General features: G+C 36.8%; 2 protein-coding genes and 1 pseudogene across 3 annotated transcripts; 1 reads left to right on the top strand and 2 right to left on the bottom strand.

Moving 5' to 3' along the window:
• The first annotated feature begins 593 nt into the window (after window positions 1–593).
• On the top strand, window positions 594–5479 carry LOC121741809 (centromere/kinetochore protein zw10 homolog). Its single transcript, XM_042134727.1, has 14 exons — window positions 594–1210; window positions 1602–1739; window positions 1861–2034; window positions 2153–2314; window positions 2488–2721; window positions 2797–2937; window positions 3041–3133; window positions 3308–3403; window positions 3710–3838; window positions 3922–3999; window positions 4102–4260; window positions 4688–4835; window positions 4919–5001; window positions 5068–5479. The coding sequence occupies exons 1-14, from the start codon at window positions 650–652 to the stop codon at window positions 5152–5154; spliced, it is 2283 nt and encodes a 760-aa protein (XP_041990661.1). The 5' UTR covers window positions 594–649; the 3' UTR covers window positions 5155–5479.
• Window positions 5480–5646: 167 nt separating this feature from the next.
• LOC121810850 lies at window positions 5647–8067 on the bottom strand (annotated as a pseudogene).
• A 3343-nt stretch (window positions 8068–11410) lies between these two features.
• On the bottom strand, window positions 11411–17965 carry LOC121742185 (protein argonaute 16-like). Of its 2 annotated transcripts, XM_042135250.1 has the most exons (23): window positions 17802–17965; window positions 16542–16897; window positions 16259–16464; window positions 15948–16160; window positions 15740–15876; window positions 15552–15649; window positions 15373–15470; window positions 15122–15293; window positions 14920–15036; window positions 14733–14840; window positions 14606–14668; window positions 14350–14463; window positions 14100–14265; window positions 13897–14009; window positions 13664–13801; window positions 13430–13563; window positions 13269–13334; window positions 13067–13130; window positions 12460–12571; window positions 12297–12370; window positions 12063–12157; window positions 11932–11963; window positions 11411–11850 (listed from the first exon to the last, which is right to left on the bottom strand). In XM_042135250.1, the coding sequence occupies exons 2-23, from the start codon at window positions 16875–16877 to the stop codon at window positions 11675–11677; spliced, it is 2832 nt and encodes a 943-aa protein (XP_041991184.1). In that variant the 5' UTR covers window positions 16878–16897; window positions 17802–17965; the 3' UTR covers window positions 11411–11674. The 2 variants fall into 2 exon arrangements, with proteins under 2 accessions (XP_041991184.1, XP_041991185.1); XM_042135251.1 differs by lacking the exons at window positions 11411–11850; window positions 11932–11963; window positions 12063–12157; window positions 12297–12370 and having other exon boundaries at window positions 13067–13129.
• Between the last annotated feature and the right edge of the window lie 124 nt (window positions 17966–18089).

Below are 18089 nucleotides of genomic sequence, written 5' to 3'. Positions count from 1 at the left end.
GTCTCTAATTACGGAGTACATTATAATTAAAATACTAATGAATGCCTAATATAGTTTTTAATCAGTTATGGATTATTATAAGATAAGAGGTGAGTAAATTATCAACCCCTATGAAATTCTACATATTAGGGCATGCAACTTGAAAATTGTAGTAAATAGTAATACATTGATAAAAATAAATACAAAATGATTAATTTTATACAGGTTAAATTGCTAGAAAAATTATAAAGGTTGGTTAAATTTTGATATATTTCACAACTTTAAAAATCTGTCATAAAATAATGAAATTTAGATATATTCATAATCATTCCACCATGAAAAACAATCTTTTATTCACGGTTATGCATAGGCGACATGATTTAATTCATCAACGGTGACTTTTATGTATAATTTTCCGACTGCTATACTATATTCAATTTTACCAAAAATTTATATGAAAAATTGTGAACAAATCCAAACCTAATTATTTTTCTCGTTGATTTGTTAAATTGTGGGATAAACCCGAATTTGGGTGGAAAATAGTTATATAAAGTTGCTAGGGCGAAACTGAAATTTATCAAATTCTCGGGGTGAAAAAGTGAAATACAACCACACATTTATATTATCCGCTGCGGACTTCCCTACAGTCGATACAGTGGACTCTCTCGCTATGGACGTTCTGATCAACTCAATCAACGTCCGGGAACTTCTCTCCTCGCCGGAATCCCCTTCCTCACCGCTGTCAGCGCCGGATCTCCGCCTCCTCATCTCCCGCCTCGATGCCCACTCCATCCGGATCAAATCCACCGTTCAATCGTACCTCCTTTCCCACCATTCCGACTTCTCCGCCCTCTTCTCGAGCTGCGCCGACGTCGTTTCCAAGTCGGAGAATCTCGCCGAAAATTTCGCCGCGCTGCTGAGCCTCGTGTGCGATCAGCCGGTGGAGGCGTATGTGGGGAGGATCGTGAAGGAGATTGTGGAGAAGAGGAGGGAGGCGCGGGAGAAGAGGGAGATTCTGGAGTTTTTGGGGGTAGTTTTGGAATTGGATGGGAAATTGGTGGTGGTTAGGGAGGATGTGAAGCGTGGGAGAGTGGTGGAGGCGGCGGAGGGGCTTAGGGAGCTGAAGGAAGCTCTTGGAGTGAAGGGTGGTGGCGATGCTCAGACGGCGGCGGAAGGTGAGCCGGCGGTTTATGCGATTCTCAGAAAGCAGTGGGCGGATTGTTTCGAGGAGGTGAATTGGAATTTTGCTTTGATTTGTGTGATTCGAGGAATTGGGGAAAGTAATTGAATTTTCGCTAATGTCCATCTACATTGAAAATCAAATGCTTTTTTTGGTTATATATGTATGGTTTTGCTTTAGTTAGATTGAAAACGAATCTATAACATTTGAAAGGTGTGATCTTGAGCTAGTAAGAATTCTTCATTTCATTTTAGAACAGGTTGTTATTTGTGCTCTTTCTATGATTTGCTCCGACTGAGAATCGACCGGTATATGTTGCTTTTTCGCTGCTTGTGGTGCAATTGACATTCGAACCTTACATTTTCGATTGACTGTGAGTAACGAAATGGTGATTGTATCCAATTTTATGATTTGTTTTTAGAGCCATTCAATTTGGATGTAGATTCAAGAGCTACTTCTGAGGTTTATGGAGAACGCTGTGCGGTTTGACCAGGATACAAACGCGGTTCATGTAAAGTATCAGATAAGCGTAGATGGAATTAATGATCTAGAGCTATCCACTATTATGAATGCTATGGATGTGAGTAAGAAATTTACTTAATCCAAACGGCGCTTCATCCTTCATTTGGCGAATATTCCCAGATTCGTTTTTCAGTGATACCTTTCTCTTCAATACCTAATAATCCCTGATGTTTATGTAGGTTGCTGGGGTCCTTGATTATGGGCTTGCTAAAATTGCAGATCTGATCACGAAATATGTTTTTACACCGGTAGTGAGTTGCAAAGCAAATCCTGTTGTTGAAGAAGAAAACAGACAGGAGTTGGATGATGTCAGAGAAGCAGTTCTTAAGATGGTTCCATCTGTTGAGCCCGAGGTACAAATTTGAAATCCGACAACTAGAATTAGCTTGCATGTGCTATGTGCTTATCATTTTACGCATTCCTTTCTGTGAATTAAACCAATGCTTAAAACTTTGCAACAATTATACACAGGGAAACAAGGTAGACGGTGAACTTATGTACTCCAACATCGTTCGGATCATTGATTTTTTCAGCAAATTTTTATGCTTCAACAATGGCTCTTGGATGTGCTGTTTTGGAAGATTGACTTGGCCGAGGATGTCAGATATGATTATTTCAAATTTCCTGGCCAAGGTTCATGTTTTAGTTGTCTTATATTCAACATTGGTTCATATCTAAAGAAATTGTTGAGAATATATGTGATGTCGTAAAATGCTGTTTCCCTTGGTAAGAAGTTGGAGGATCTCAAAGTGTCGATTCTTGTTCCACCGTATCTTACTCATGAAATCCGTCCATGTGGTTTTCAGGTTGTTCCTGACGATGCTTCCAAGCTAGCCGAGTTTCAGCAAATCAGGAAACTAACAATTGATTTTGAGATCGCTTTGAAGGAACTTAAGTTCATATCTTCATCGAATGATAAAGATCATATGCTGAGTAGTTTTGCTGACAATGTTGAAGTGCACTTTGCATCGAGAAAGAAAGTTCAAATATTGGCTAAGGCCAGAAATATGCTTCTGCAATCTGATTTCAGCCTTCCTCAGGTGAGTACATATCTGTAATCTTGTAAGTGTTTTCTGCTCGTCTGTCTGATTCAGCTGCGGTGTATTTGCCTGCAGGACTATGCCACGAGAACATCGCAGGCCAATAAAGAAGAGAGTGCTGATTCCAATCGTGTTATTTTGCTTTTTTCATCTGAAGAATGTGTGGTGTCTGTATCAGCTAAAGAACTAATGGAGCTTGTGCACCAAACCTTGAAGGTTAGTTGAGTATAATGATGTAATCGATGTAATCCTATAATACTTTCTATTCGTTGTTCCCACACATATTCAGAATTTGTTCTGATTGGGGTGGTTATTGCAGGATGTATGTGTGTCACCTCCGAAAGTGGCATTGGAATTCTACCATGCTGCTAGAAATGCTCTAGTACTTTACGAAGCGATAATCCCCGTGAAGGTTAGTGCTTAGAGCGTGTAGATAAAAAAGCAGTCGATATTCAAAATGCTATCTTGCTCTATTTAGCTAAATTCCTTTGTACTACGGTGAAGATTTTGCATATGATCATATTTATAAAAATTCAATGATTATGATAATATATAATGTTATGACATCTCTTCTTGATTTGTAAAGCTTCAAAGGCAGCTTGATACCATTAACCAGGCGGCTGTTCTCATGCACAATGACTGTCTTTACCTATCTCAGGAGATTCTTGGGCTTGTGTTTCAGGTAAGCAGGAATGCTTGGCCTGCAAATTGATTATTTTTCTTGCCATCATCTGAAAAATTATAATACTGTCTGAAAATATGCTGACGCTATCTGACTGAATGAATTGATCTCTGATTTTCTGAAGCTAACTGATTGTAGTTCATTTCGAATTGTCGAATTTATTTCAGCTCTGAAATAAGTAGTGATCTACCCAAATTGAATTTTTGTGTATCCCCTATCTATGATCACCCAAGCTGTTGTCAACCACTATAATAAATTTTTTTAATAACTTTTCCGTAATGTGTCCCCCTTACTTTGATATTACAGTATCGTCCATACTTTCCTAGTTCTGTTAAAGACCTTGCTGTATTTATTGATTTGGCTCCCAAATTTCAACTCCTGGCTGAAGAAGTTTTGCAGCGTCAAATTCAGCTTGTTATGTCCAACTTAAAACAGGTACACTTTCTTTTTATGTTATGGGCTTTATAATGGTATTTTCTTTTACAAGTCTGATTATGATATAATATGCTGTTGACTAGGCTATCGATGGAGCCAACGGATTCCAAAATACCCACCAAATAAAACAGTTCGAATCTGCCAAATTTTGCATCGACCAGGTATTCAGCACCTCTTTTAAATGAAAAAGCTTGATGCCTTCCCCTTGTTTTCAATTTCACATCATTTCTCCTGTTTGAGATGTTGATCGGGTTTTATTTTAGATTGCGTTCGTAATTGAGAAAGTGCACATCATCTGGGAACCTTTGTTACTTCCTTCCGTTTATGAGAAGAGTATGACCGTAATTCTAGAGTCAGTCTTTACAAGACTTGCAAAAGAGATACTTCTTATAGATGACATGGCTGCCGAAGAAACATTGCAGGTGCAGTGCAGAACTTGATATATACTGTATTTATATACTACTCCCTCCGTCCCAGTTTAAGAGTCTTGTTTTGCCATTTCCAGCCGTCCCAATTTAAGAGTTCCATTTAGAATTTACCACATTTGGCCATAAAATTTAACCTCATTGCTGATGAAATTTACACTCAAATGTCATTACTTTCATAAAAATAAAACAAAACAAAATACTAAACATACAAAAAGTCAAAAGGGTCTCACTTTCCACTACCCCACTTCAATTATTACACACTCCAACAACCACTACCTCACTTCATTTATTACACACTCCACCAATTTCTTAAAACCCGTGCCATAACTAAATCTTACTCTTAAACTGGGACGGATGGAGTAGTTCATATATGTATAAATATCAACCTGAAGTATCTTTCTCACCGGCTTTCCAAATACAGCTACAAAGACTGATTCAGCTGCTGTTCGAGCATCTATCCTCTTTACTCGAGCCCATGTTGGCCGGGGACGAGAGAGAGAAGTCACAAGAGGCTCAAAAGGACATGGATAATCTTATATTATCCATTCGGAAGCTGAGAAAGTTGGCCGGTGATAATTTTTTATCGATTATCTTACCATGTTTCCATTATAACATACTTTTTTCTTACAATTTTTCCTGCATACTCCCTTAGAACTCTTGGATATGCCTCTGAAGTCCATTACCGATGCCTGGGAAAGCGGTGAACTCGCTGATTGCAACTTCAAAGCATCAGAGGTACAAAAATCCGTGTACATCTTAAACGGAAAGGAATGCTATTAATTACTGCCTCTTCCATTGCAGGTCAAAGATTTCATTCGAGCAATCTTTACGGATTCACCTCTGAGAAAAGAATGCTTGTTCAGAATAGAAAACACAAACTTGAGATGAAAGAAGAAAGGCGACCTAATTTGGATTCACTGGCCGAACAGATAAAGACTTGAAGTGAATCAACGACCTCATAACCTGTGGGAGTTGGGAGGCGAAACGAGCTCTCTACAAAACGATGGAAAATGTGACCACAGCATCTAGAAGAGGCTTGTCCAAGAGTTACTCCACATTACTGATTTAGCTCATTTTGTGATTTAGGTTTTTTCAAAAGAAAACAGTTTTGAGTAATATGCAGTGATACAGAAATAGAAATCCTACTAAAAAAAGTAACATGATCCACAGACTTGAGAAACTTTTTTCGTGCGTAAAAAGCTTCATTCTTTGAGACGAACGACTCACTTATAGTGTCACGGACAGCCATAAAAGGCTCCATTATGTCTCAAGCAAATTTTGGTGAGACCAAGTGTGAAATATTATAGTAATTACTTGTGATGAATGTTGCTATATTCACAGTAACATATCTAAATTAATGTGGAATTCAATGTACACAGATTCTAGTTGGAACTAAAGAAGGCCATGAGAGGCTTATACACAAGTTGCTTAGCATTCACAGCATAGACAAAATCCAAGTGAGCATAGTTATCTCTATACTGCACCACAAGCTTATTCGAGTCATGATCCGACAGCACCCCAATGAGCGTCTGAGAGAAGATCCTTCCCTCCATAGCTGAGGAAGAGAGGAAGGTCATTTGGGATGCTAGTGATGTTGTAGTCCGGAGGCGTCGCCTGCCCATAGTGCTTGTTGTTGTCCCCATCGCTTCCGTAGTCGTACATCGCTATGGTCCCTTTCCTTATCACTAGCAAGACACCAGTAACTCTCAGCTACTATTCGAGGTAAATAATTCAAAATAAAAAAATAGGCGCGAAACTTTTGATCTTACTCTGGGATAGATGGATCATGTTCTTTGTAGCTGTTGGTTGTTGGTGAGAGAGGCTTGGTGTTGAAGAGTTCATGCAACAATTAGGGCCTAAATTGAAGGTGAGAAAATTGAGAATTTGTGAGGATGTAATGCAATGAAACAATTTTTATTTCACTTTTGTATTACCTGTAATAATATTTTCAAAATTGGAACAATCAATGTGGCTGCATATATCAGCAACAAGCTTGGAAACAGGGCCTCTGTCAAATCCAAATTGAAAATAAATCAATCTCAAATTCCATAATAAATCATCAAAAATTCATGATTTTCACACAAGCCAAAGAACTTCATTTCTCTCAAAAAGACCTATTTCCATTTCTATATGAAAGATAGATCTCATATTCAGTAAAGACGCGTTTACGTTGAGTGACGAGATAGATTGATAAAACATAAGATACGACGGTTAGAGAAGTTCAAAATTAATCAATCCATCAAAGCGGACAGCATATTAGCTTAGATAATTTTTAACGCGTTACTCACCCTCCCGGAGCGAATTCTTTTGACTCCCAACCAGTAAATCACCTGTCGAACGTCACAAGATTGCGTTTATACAGATGAAACACAACAACATAAGATGTAAGAATAAACTAGTACAAGTATTTAACTTACTTCAGCAGTGAAGATATCAGCAGCAGCTCTAGCAAGAGGAGATGGCATTTGCCCCATATAAGCTATGGGGCTAAGCAGTGCAGCTGATCTCACCATGCTCAAAACCTCGTGCCTCGAAAATGCACCAAACGCCATCAAAGTACCCTACAATCACACCAAAAAAAAAATATTCACAAAATGTTGAGATGAAAAGAAAGAAATAAAAAGTGTTTAGTAACAACCAAGGAATGGCCAACATAGTGCAACTTCTGGCCGGTTTGGGTGTGGACGTAGTCGAACATGGCTGGGAGGTCGTAAGCTACTAGCTCGTCCCACGACCAATCCCAATATTCCTAATTAAAATTTCCAAATATTGGTGAGAAATGAGAATACACTAATTTATTTGTGTATGTGTTACATTTAAGTTTGATTTTCACCGGATCATTAGGGCCGAGCGAGGTATGGCCACTGCTGTAGTTCGTGCCTCGCACGTTGCCCAACCATACATCCTGTTGTCCGCCAAGATGAACCCTAGAGACTCATCAGGAGACAGAGCCAGCCATGTTGTGGCATCCTGTTTATGAAAATAAATCATTGTTGTTAGCAACTATAGTAGTGACATGACTAATTAATCTGAAAGATGAAAACTTAAAGGGTTTGAGGTAGCAACACTTATTAGGCCTTGCTGGAGTAGAACGGGGGGCACGGGCCCCCCTTTCATCCCCGATCGACCCGTCGGAATCCTTTGCAAGCTCAGGATGAATCCATCTTTTGTAGTCACCTGATCAGTCAAACTCTCTTAGCTTTTAATGATCTCTATGTATGGTAGAGTTAATAATTTCTAAATAAATCACCACTAATGACTCATTTTAAATATTGATTTTGGTTATCGGAAAGTTTGATACATGGAGAGATAAAAATACATAGCTTCATCTTAAAATCAGTTGTTTGTATATAAGTGAAATTGTCGATAAAACTTATGTATTGAAGTCCATATATATATTGTTTAGTTAGTTAAAATGTCTGCTCACTTTAATACCAAAATAGATATACACAAGTGCTTTCAGTTTTCTGTTTACACCGATGTGAAACATTTATTAGTTTCATTTTTTCCAATACGGGAGACTTTTATCACTACCAATTTCAACTACTAAATTTTTTTCTCATTAAAATTTTTCGATGGAAGAGTAAGATTACTATTGAAATATTTTTCAAACTACTAAATGGATAAAACATGTCTTACCTTATGTTCTTCACAGCTATAGCCTTTTGTCTTCACTATTAGCTGACAAATTCCATCTTCATTATTACTGGATTCCAATTCTCTTGAAATCTTTGTTCCTCTACCTGCTGCTAAGACAGCAAACAGAAGTTGCAACAAAGTTAAGGATGTCACTGTCTTCATCGCCACTTTTGTAATTCAATCTATGTAAATATGTGTTTGTGTGTCTTCTAAAAGAAATTGGTGAATGGTGTTTGATCAATGGCTTAATTTCATGACCTTTTTATAGGGAGTGAAGCTCAAAATCTGATTGAATAAGAATTTATGTTATTGTCATTACAAGATAAAGTTCTGACATCACGGTTCCATGTGTTCATACTAAGCTAAAGACTCCACCATTGGACAACATGTATTATATATCGAGAAGTTATCAACATGTTATTTAAGTTGTTATTTGGTTGCCGTGACTCATTATATATGATTATCCATCTAAAATTAAGTTGTGAGATTTTTTAGTTAAAGGAGGTGGCTATGATTCATTAATAATACTATATAATTATCCACATCTAAAACTAAGTTGTGAAATTCAATCTCTTAAATCAAACATAATCGTATTCAATCATGAGATATAATCTTTCAAACTAAATGTACCCTAAATACAAAGTTAATAATGAAATGAAACATATTTGCATTGCAAAACACACAAAGAATTAGCAATGGTAGACCTACAAATAACTAACAAGCTGCTTAAGCCTTTACCAAGTTAAAAAGTCATTATCATCACAACGTCATATTTCAGAATTACGAACTCAAATTTTGGAATATATAGTTCATACCAAAATAAATTTCAGCGTCTATTCATGTAATCGAACAACCACAAATTCCATAGTCGTAAATTACAACTTAAATTTTACAACGATAAAATTTTCTTCCATTTCTTTTCTTAGATCGATTATTCACTTACAATGTACACAAATTCTAGTTCGATTTAAAGAATTCCATCACAGGGTTGTACACAACTTGCTTAGCATTCACACCATAAAAAAAATCCGTGTGAGCATACTTTTCTACATAATGCACCACAAGCTTATCCCGGTCATGATTCGATAACGCCTCAATGAGCATGTGCACGTCCTTCACATCCGATAGAGGATCCTTCCCTCCGTAGCTCAGGAGGAGAGGAAGATCTCTCGGGATGCTAGTCATGTCGTATGCAGGAGGCTTCGCCTGTTCATAGTGCGTGCGGTTTCCGCCTATGATGCCATAGTCCTACATCGCTATGTTCTTTTTCCTAATAACTGAATTAAACACGAGTTGTTATTTGAGGTAAATAAAATAATAATAATAATAATAATAATAAAATAGTTGCGAAACTTCTGGTCATAAGTAACTCGCAACTGCTACTCGAGGTAAATAACAAATAAATAAAAATGACAAAAAGGCGTAGAATTAATTTTGATCTTACTCTGAGATAGATGAATCATGTTCTTTGTTGACGTTGGTTGTTTGGTATCAAAATTTGGTCTTGAAGTGTTCATACAACAATTAGGGCCTAAATTAAATGTAACGACAAAATTATTCAATTATTGTAGTATATCTTTAATTCATTAGGTTAATGAAACTTTGCTTTACCTGTTATAAGATCCTGCATATTAAAACAGTTCATTTTGGTGCAGATATCAGCAGCGAGTTTGGAAGAAGGACCTTCTTTCCTACCCAAAATCCACAAGAAATATTCCAAAATCATAAATTAATGTGTCACTAATTAACAAAAACACACACATGTATATATAGAGAGAAATAAGTGCTATTTATGATAAATACATTGTGAGTATCATTATAACATTATTAATGTCATTAATTTTACTAGTTACATAGAAATTAAAGCTCAAATTGTCCATTCATCAATAATTTCAGAAAAACAAGTAAAAGAACAAACCGAACTTAAATTTTTTATGTTATTTGTAAAATTAATGACATCAGCAATTCTTTTTAAGTTATTAGAATTAAATCAAATGGATAAAACAATAATACTAATGTCAACATCTATTAAAATAGAATGGTACTCACATAAAATATGTAACATAGCATACCTCTCTCTATATAAAGATCTATTCGCACTTCTACATATTTAAAAGATGAGATGATCAAACAAGTTTAAAATCAATCAATTTATCAAAATATATGGTCAATTATATTGTTAAATCTATTAATCATATCACTCAAAGTAAACATCCTCTAAAATTGTTAGCGTTGCTCGTTAATTTCCTACTCTTGTGTGTTGAATTTTCTGATTCCCAGCCAATAAAACGCCTGCAACAAAAAGGGTACATACATTCATCACATATAGTATATACCAAGTCAAGAAAAAAGGCAGATAAAGTAATAAAAATTATAATGATTGATTTTTTTATCTAAAGGAAAAGTGAAAAATGATTCATTTAAGTTCGAATATCCCAAAAAAATAGGAATCAATTAAATTGCGAAGGATGGAGAGAGCATTTTTTTTATAATAATTTTGACTTACATCACACAAGAATATATCAGCACCAGCTCTAGCAAGGGGAGATGGCAATTGCCCCATATAAGCTATGGGGCTAAGAGCATGCGGAGCGGTGGACGGACGGCATCCGTCCGTCTGTGCCGCTGGCACGGACAAGCTCCACCGCCGCTGCGCTCGCGCCGCTGGCACGGCGCTGCTCGCTGCGAAGAGCACGTCCGTGCCAGTGAGCAGGCGACGTGGTGGCACACGATTGGGCAACGTTGCCTTTGAATAATTTTTTTTTATTAAAAATCGGATTTTAATTAAAAAAATCGATAAAAAAAAAATTCACTTCCCAAAAATTTTTGCGCATGGCAAGGGTAGTTCTGTGGCTCGACAACTGCAGTGCAAAGGCCCTTGGCAGCGGCTGACGATGCGTGTAAGCCAACATTATGTATGGTGTGGTGAGGTCTGCTTTTAACACAAGAGAAACATGAAATGAGCACAAGAAAAATGCAGATTAATGGGTTCATGTTTTTCTATGATTTGGCCCATTTCCACTGCTACCATTTTTGGATCATTATATAAAATCGTGGATTATAATTCTACACTAAGGATTCCAAGTTTTAGTTTATAAATGGTTAAATTCTTGAAATCATAGGTAATGGTTAAATATGATTTTTGATGTTTTCACAGAGAATTGATTAGAGCTTTCATATGTTTATCATTTGGACTTGGTTCTTTTAGAGCCAAATGAATTTAAGTTGAACACAATTGTTTATCTGATGCATAACCAGAAAATTGTTACATTTTTATGATAAAAGATAGAAATAGATAAGTTTATTCATTGTTGTTTATTAGTATATCCCTATTTCATTAACATTAAGATTATGTTTGTTATATTAACACAATTTTTTGACAACGATGACCAGATTGTGTTAACATACTAACTTTTAGTAAAATTATCAAATTTTTGACAAATTGTAAATTTAACATGGATAATATATGTAACAACACACCATGTTAAACCAATTCACCAAATACTAAGACCCAAAAAGAAGGTGCTACATTATGAATAAATGTAACCAACATAATAAATAACTTTTCAGATTGGAAACAATGAAGAGGTGAAGCAAAAGGTGCACAAATCAAGTTAAATGACAATGATTCAGCCTTTCTTGTATCAAAATCTTCACCTAATTCAGGGTTAGCCTCCCTATTTACCCGAACATCGAAGTCACCAGCTATTTACACCTGTTTTCAGAGTTGTTCATCCATAAACACTACCAAAAAGGCCAATCCATTGCATCAACAGAAGAACATGGATCCAGCAACATCCTTGTGGAGCCTGGGCATCTCAGGAACGGGGATGCTTCCAGTTTCTGTCACGCTATTCTGTCCAGACGATGTCTCAGACAAATCCTCAAACTTCATGAACTGGCCCATCTGCTGAGCTGCAAGATGTGCATAACATACCGGTGCCACTGTAAAATGCAGACACTGATCAATTGACATTTTCAAAATAAATTTGCTAGATGAAACATTATGGCAAGAGAGTTGAATACCTATGGAGATAGCAGCGGTACTTCTCTGGTAACTAGAGAGTATTAGAAGAAAAAACAGGGAAAATGTTAGTGGTATATTACTAAACCCGTCTTTACTAAGGGAGAAAACGTTGAAGAGCCTGAAATCTTACACATATGATAGTGAATGGATCAGATTCTGCAGTTGATCAGGGGAGAAGCCAATCTCATCAAGCAAGACATGATAATGGGCAGGTCGAGAAGTTCCCTGACATTTATAACCATATGTTAAGAATGATGGCAGGATTGGACAAGATAATTATCATCCAAACAACTAATAGCAAAAGAGAGTGAAGGGGAAAAGGAAAAACAAAAGAAAAGAAAATGGAGGTGTGGTAATATCTTACTATCAGACCCGCCTGAGCACACATGTAAAAATCATAATTTCTAGGATGAACAATCTTAGTATCCACAACAGTACCTGCAGGAAAGATGGAATGAGAAAGCTTGTGTATTCTATTATTTGCAATTATGAACGAGAATCAGAGTTCATAAACCAAAAAAACAGACCACATGGCACATTCTCTGGAGCTGAAGCTTGGAATAGCTTGGTGTGATGATTCTTTTGTGCCACTATCACAGTGAATTTTGGGATATCAGACTCGCCAAGATGCTGATATGCCTGAAGTAGAAAAAGTTAAGGATTGCAAGCAACCAAAATAGTATGCCAGGCACATAATGATTCATGAGGTTTGAAATTCAGATGCCATAGAAATTAAGATAACTCGACAAAATGATAGATTTGTAGTATTCCTTCAAAGATGTGTATGCTAAATTATGGTGTAAGTATAGTTTGTTGGCTAGATACTATTCCTTAAGGTGTCTTGGGCTGCCTAAAGTTTGTCGAGGACAACAGTACAGTAGTTCCCTTCTTTGCTTGCAGGAAAGCACTTCTTATCTTTATTTTCCTAAGTTTTCTGCAGAATGATTTTCTGTTCTCTTCACGATTCACATATGTTGAAGCAGACAACTAAAATCAGCTATAGCCATCAAAATCCCTACATGATGTGACTGTTCAAATTGAAACTGAAAGTCCATAATGTCAACAATAAATAAAAGCGACGACAACTGCAGAAGCTCAATATGCACTAACTGGGAATCTGAGAAGAAAATCTACCTTGATCATTTGATCAAGCTCGATGTTTATAACCTGAGCAAACTGGGACTCACTGACACCATCCTGAGGGAAAGTGGATATACATTGGCGGTCAAAACAGAGAATATGGCAGAGATGCACTGAGATTAATCTTTTTAACCAAATCTGACACGGTGCTGCATCACTAAAAGGCAAATAAAAATTCCACCACAAGGATTCTTACCTGAAAACAATAATTCGAGTTGGTTTGCGTCCATTACTGGATTTATAGAAATCCAAAAGTAATTCTCTGAAGAAAATAGCAAAGTCATTGCTTCAGCATTTTTTATAACTACTAGTACATAAAATGGATGAAAAATTGAAAACTTCTTTTGTATAATACACCTCATGATACCATCATCATCCAGCCCATTTGCTAGTGGCTTGAACAAAGATTCAATCATCTCCATCTTTGCAGATTGAGTTCGAACAGCTGCTCTGTATTTTGATATCAATGGCCAGCTTCGTGATCCAACCACCTTATAGTGATGGAAAAGCAAAATGCATCAAAGTGTTAGGTATAAAGTAAATCATATCACATGCACAATACTATAACAAGTTGAACAGGCAGAATATTACTGCAGCAACGGATGGAACGTCAGATCGACCAGGAGAACCATGTGAAACATCCATTCCCAGTATCATGGTTGGCTGATCTGTAATTAGTGGAATGCGATTGGAATGCTCTATTGCTAACAATGAGTTGGTTCCTCCTAGCTATAAATGAGATGGGAAAAAATCATAACAAAGTCGCATGGCATAGGATATGGCCAAAAAAAGAGTTATTTTTTGAGGTTTCATTGGCTTGATACCTTGGAATTTATTTTGAGAAGTACGTTTGTTAGGTACTGGTCAGTGATCTTGATAGGAGAAATGCATTGGGTTACAATACCCATGTCGCTCAGACATTTTTTCTTCCAAGGTCCTATGTGTTTAAACAAGATTATAAACTAAATAGCTAATAACTTTAGTTAGAAACTGTTTATCCTGGAAATGGGGACTGCATAGTTACTACCATAAATATCACAATTTTTCCGTTCTGGCAAAACACAAAGCAAAAATTCAGGAGGACCAGGTAGCTTAGCCATAATATGCTCGAACATCTTCTCTACACGTACGACAGGGCTAAATCTTCTGCACTGGGGATCTTCTTCAATAATCGTATATGGGCGTTCAATTTCCTATCAACCAAAACAAAGGAGATATAAGAATGCATATATAAAAACTAAGAAGACAATAATAGAGAAGCAGATAATACACCATACAATGCCTTTGTTCCTCCCACAGTTGATCAGCTCACGTGAAAGATGACTAGTTTCACAGCGTCCAGAGAAATTAACAAGTGCCCATTCTTGAATACGCTGGGCCTTCAGAAGTTTCTTCAGATATCAAAGCCAGAGAATTAGTTGAAAGTTCAGAGAATGTATTTGAGTGTTCTAACAATACAAAATCTGATTTCTGTTTAGCCAGTGCTTTCCTATCCATAAGGCAGGTTATCAAAAGTAATGCTCAAGATTTTACCTTATTATTGAAGTTCCACCGACCATTTCGAGGTAAGAAATCTTCATTATTTCCAAACTTCAACTGTAGGTGAAAGAGATACAAGGTGTTATAGTTACATGAGTAATCGGTATAACACAAGAACTACCTTTGGTGCTTCAAGGACCCGTCCATCTATTCGAGTAAGCTGCTTTTCAATTGATATTCCACAAGAGGCAAGGAGTGGATCTTCGTCGTACTTGTATTTTGTCATAGCCTGGAAAGATTACAAAAATGAATCACCCTGCATTACAATAAAAGAAGAAAAAGTAATAATCATAAGTAGAAGAATTTACATCAGTTACAACTTGAATTCTCTCAGGTGGCTTTTGTCTTGATTTTTCAACTAGGGATGATCTCTGGATCACTGATAACGCTTTTGTGTATCTTTGAAGAGAGACTAGGGAACAGAGCTAGAAAATTCAGAGAGAAAACATGATTAAGTTTCTTGATGATCACATTCAGAGTTCAGAAGAGAACAAAGAGATAAATTTGCACCTCTAATGGCAGATAGTTTGGTCGTTTTGGTTTCCCAACATCAAGGCATGGCATGTATGCTGAAGATTTAATTTCAATATTTCGGTGTGTAACAAAATACTCATAAACAGTAATTTCAAGGGTCTCGTCACTGCCTCCAGTATTGCTACCATTTTTTACTTTCAAGGAAAAACTGAAAATAAAAATATATGTCAAATGGTTCAGCAAAGGGGGAAAAGAAAAATGGCTCAGGTAGATATTTACAAACTTACAACTGCTGATTGCATGGTTTCTCACTCAAACCTATAATCTTGAACTCCTTATTACTATGAATTGCTTTGATCCTCATATTCTTGAGCATCTTTTTTGCCTGTGCTTCAATTTCCATACCATAAACAAGCAGATCAAAATGGTAACAGTATAGCTACAATATGCATTGGAATATTTATACCTTTACCCAGTCAATATAGCGAAGGTCCTTCACATTTTGGTTGGCAAGAAGGAAATCCACAACAGGTCCTGGTTTCAAGATCATGGTTGTTGATACATCTGAACAAGAGATTTTGAGGCATTATTTCTTCAAGAAGCATTGCATGCCAAACATACAATTTTGCAAAGAAAAAGCAGGTTGATTGGTACCCATATTTAGAGATAAACCATCAAGAGTTGGACGAAAGCTGGAATTGAGTCCACGTATGCCTGTAACACCCCCTCCAACATCAGTGAACATCCGCGAGTCATCATGAAAAAATGATTGTCGAACCAAAAGACAGCCGCTGCATCCAATTTTTACCATTTAGGAAGCAAACAACTAAATGAATGCAATCCATGAGGTAGTGTGGTTTACCGTTTAGCTGCTTGTTGCCTTAGAATGATGTCTAAAACTCTCAGAGCATCTTGGACATATTCTGTTTCAGCTCCTTTAAGGGCAAGTGATAAGGATTTCAAGGGTATCTTAGCAGCATAGCTGATCTCTACCTTGAATGTTTTTGACTGTAGAGTGTGCTTAGACCTTTTGCTAGGCTCAGTCGAGCACCCATTATTGGAAGGGCTACCACTACTACACAGTAGATGAATCTCACTAGTTCAGGCAATACCAATAAAAGATAAATGAAAACGACGAGACACAAGCAATACGAGTTCTGATAATGATGTTACCCCTTAGCAGTAGATTCCTCAAGAATGACTGTAAATTCCAACTTGTTCTGTGGTAAGGGCCCCACTGTAAACATACTCTTTTCCCCATCATATGCAAATCTCTTTTCAGCAAGTTCAGAAGAGTATGTTTGGTAAAGTTTATCAATGACTTTCCGCCCAATTACCTTGTTGTCAACAGCCATATTATCCTCATAACTTATGGAAACCTGAAGTAGGAATGATATGTTATATGCACACTATACGCTGTAATAAATTTGAAAGAAAGAAAGGGCATTGACTGTACACTGTATTGGTAAAAAATCTCATTTGGATTTTTGATGGAAACTTTGAAGTGATTAGCAAGCAAAGAGACACGTCTTCCCGAAGTTCCAAATCCAGGTCGTGTCATTATGGACCTCTTGGGAAGCTCTGAACCTTCTACCTTCAAACTTTGTTGTATAGTTGGCAATGGTAGTTCCTTTTCCATTTCTACCGTCGAACTTTTTTGTACAGTTGGCATTGGTAGTTCCTTTTCCATTTCTACCGTCAAACTTTGTTGTATAGTTGGCAATGGCAGTTCCTTTTCCATTTCCACAGTCAAACTTTGCTGTATAGTTGGCGGTGGTAGTTCCTTTTCCATTTCTATCTTGAACAAGTGGACTAAGATAAACAGAATGATCAGTGAACAGTACATTTGTGGAAATAAATAACAGAGACAGAAGAAAAGGTACAAGATAACAGAATTATTCAAACATTCAGCTAGCAGTTAAGGTTACAAATTAGCATATGCATCGCAAGCAGCCTGACCAACAAAAATACCTGAATCACTTAACCCAACCCAATTAACCAAGTCTCAGTCCTCAAAGATGTTTAAACAGAATTCTAATGAACATACAGTATATGATGCAGCTACAATACATGGAGTACTCATTAACATAGACCAAAATTGCTCATCAAACCATCCAAATGCAGCATATTAATAACATGGCGTCGATCCAGAAAATTCACATGATCTCAATTATGGAAAAAAGAAACACATTTAATATCTATGCATATTAGCATACCTAAGTAACTAACCACTAATACACAAGCACACGACTTTAAAAAAAACGCTTCTCATGAATAAAAAGAAAAATTATAAAACCTAGGTCGGGCTTTAACTTTCTTGCGTGATTTACACTTTGCAGGCTACAACGAGCGAGCAGAATCAATCTAAAGCACCGATTTATCGAAATTTTCTCCATCGCAAAAAAAAGGGGGAAACTTTCCAGAGGGACCAAAACATGCACACACAGTAATCAAATGTAGGTCAAAAAAACAGTAACGCGTAGAGGGAAACAGAAACAAAATTTGAGGGGCAAAAAATTCAAAAACGCGAGCAGAAGTAAATTCGACTAAGCAACATGCAATCCAACACAAAATCATGTGTGCAAATTTACAAAATCATTACATGGATAAGCATATGTAGATGTATGTATTTAGCTCACGATTTAAGTAATGCCACAAACAATTAAAGCTCGGCGGAAAAATCACGCGATTGAACAAACTAGAGAGAGAGATTCACCGGAGAGACGAAATTAGAGGACACCGAGCTGAAATTCCGAGCGCAAGAGCGGAAGTAGACGCGCGGCGGCGAAGGGAGAGTGTGTTTTTTGGCCGCGTTTGCTGCTCCGACTGATTTTCTGTCTCAACGCTACTGTCAGTACTCTTTCACTCCCTATGAAGAGAGAGAAAATGGAGGGAAATGAGAAATAGTAGGTCACTATTTATAATTTTGATAAAAAAATTTATAAATTAAAAAAGTTGAAATTTTAGGGTTGTTTGGAGTAGTTTATTATTTTATCCAAATTTT

The sequence above is a fragment of the Salvia splendens genome, chromosome 7, assembly GCF_004379255.2.
Source record: "Salvia splendens isolate huo1 chromosome 7, SspV2, whole genome shotgun sequence".
NCBI lineage: Eukaryota > Viridiplantae > Streptophyta > Magnoliopsida > Lamiales > Lamiaceae > Salvia > Salvia splendens.
The sequence above is the reverse complement of the archived record's forward strand: the minus strand, read 5'-3'. Positions and strand labels throughout refer to the sequence as shown.

What these genes read in the sequence shown, in the direction of transcription:
- LOC121741809 (XM_042134727.1), top strand. Translation starts at nt 650, where the DNA reads ATGGACGTTCTGATCAACTCAATCAACGTCCGGGAACTTCTCTCCTCG. An exon ending in AAGCGATAATCCCCGTGAAG is followed by an intron (nt 3,134 to 3,307) that starts GTTAGTGCTTAG and finishes TGATTTGTAAAG; the next exon opens with CTTCAAAGGCAGCTTGATAC. An exon ending in GCAACTTCAAAGCATCAGAG is followed by an intron (nt 5,002 to 5,067) that starts GTACAAAAATCC and finishes CTTCCATTGCAG; the next exon opens with GTCAAAGATTTCATTCGAGC.
- LOC121742185 (XM_042135250.1), bottom strand. Translation starts at nt 16,877, where the DNA reads ATGGAAAAGGAACTACCACCGCCAACTATACAGCAAAGTTTGACTGTG. An exon ending in GATGATGATGGTATCATGAG is followed by an intron (nt 13,335 to 13,429) that starts GTGTATTATACA and finishes TATTTTCTTCAG; the next exon opens with AGAATTACTTTTGGATTTCT. An exon ending in ATCCATTCACTATCATATGT is followed by an intron (nt 11,964 to 12,062) that starts GTAAGATTTCAG and finishes AATACTCTCTAG; the next exon opens with TTACCAGAGAAGTACCGCTG.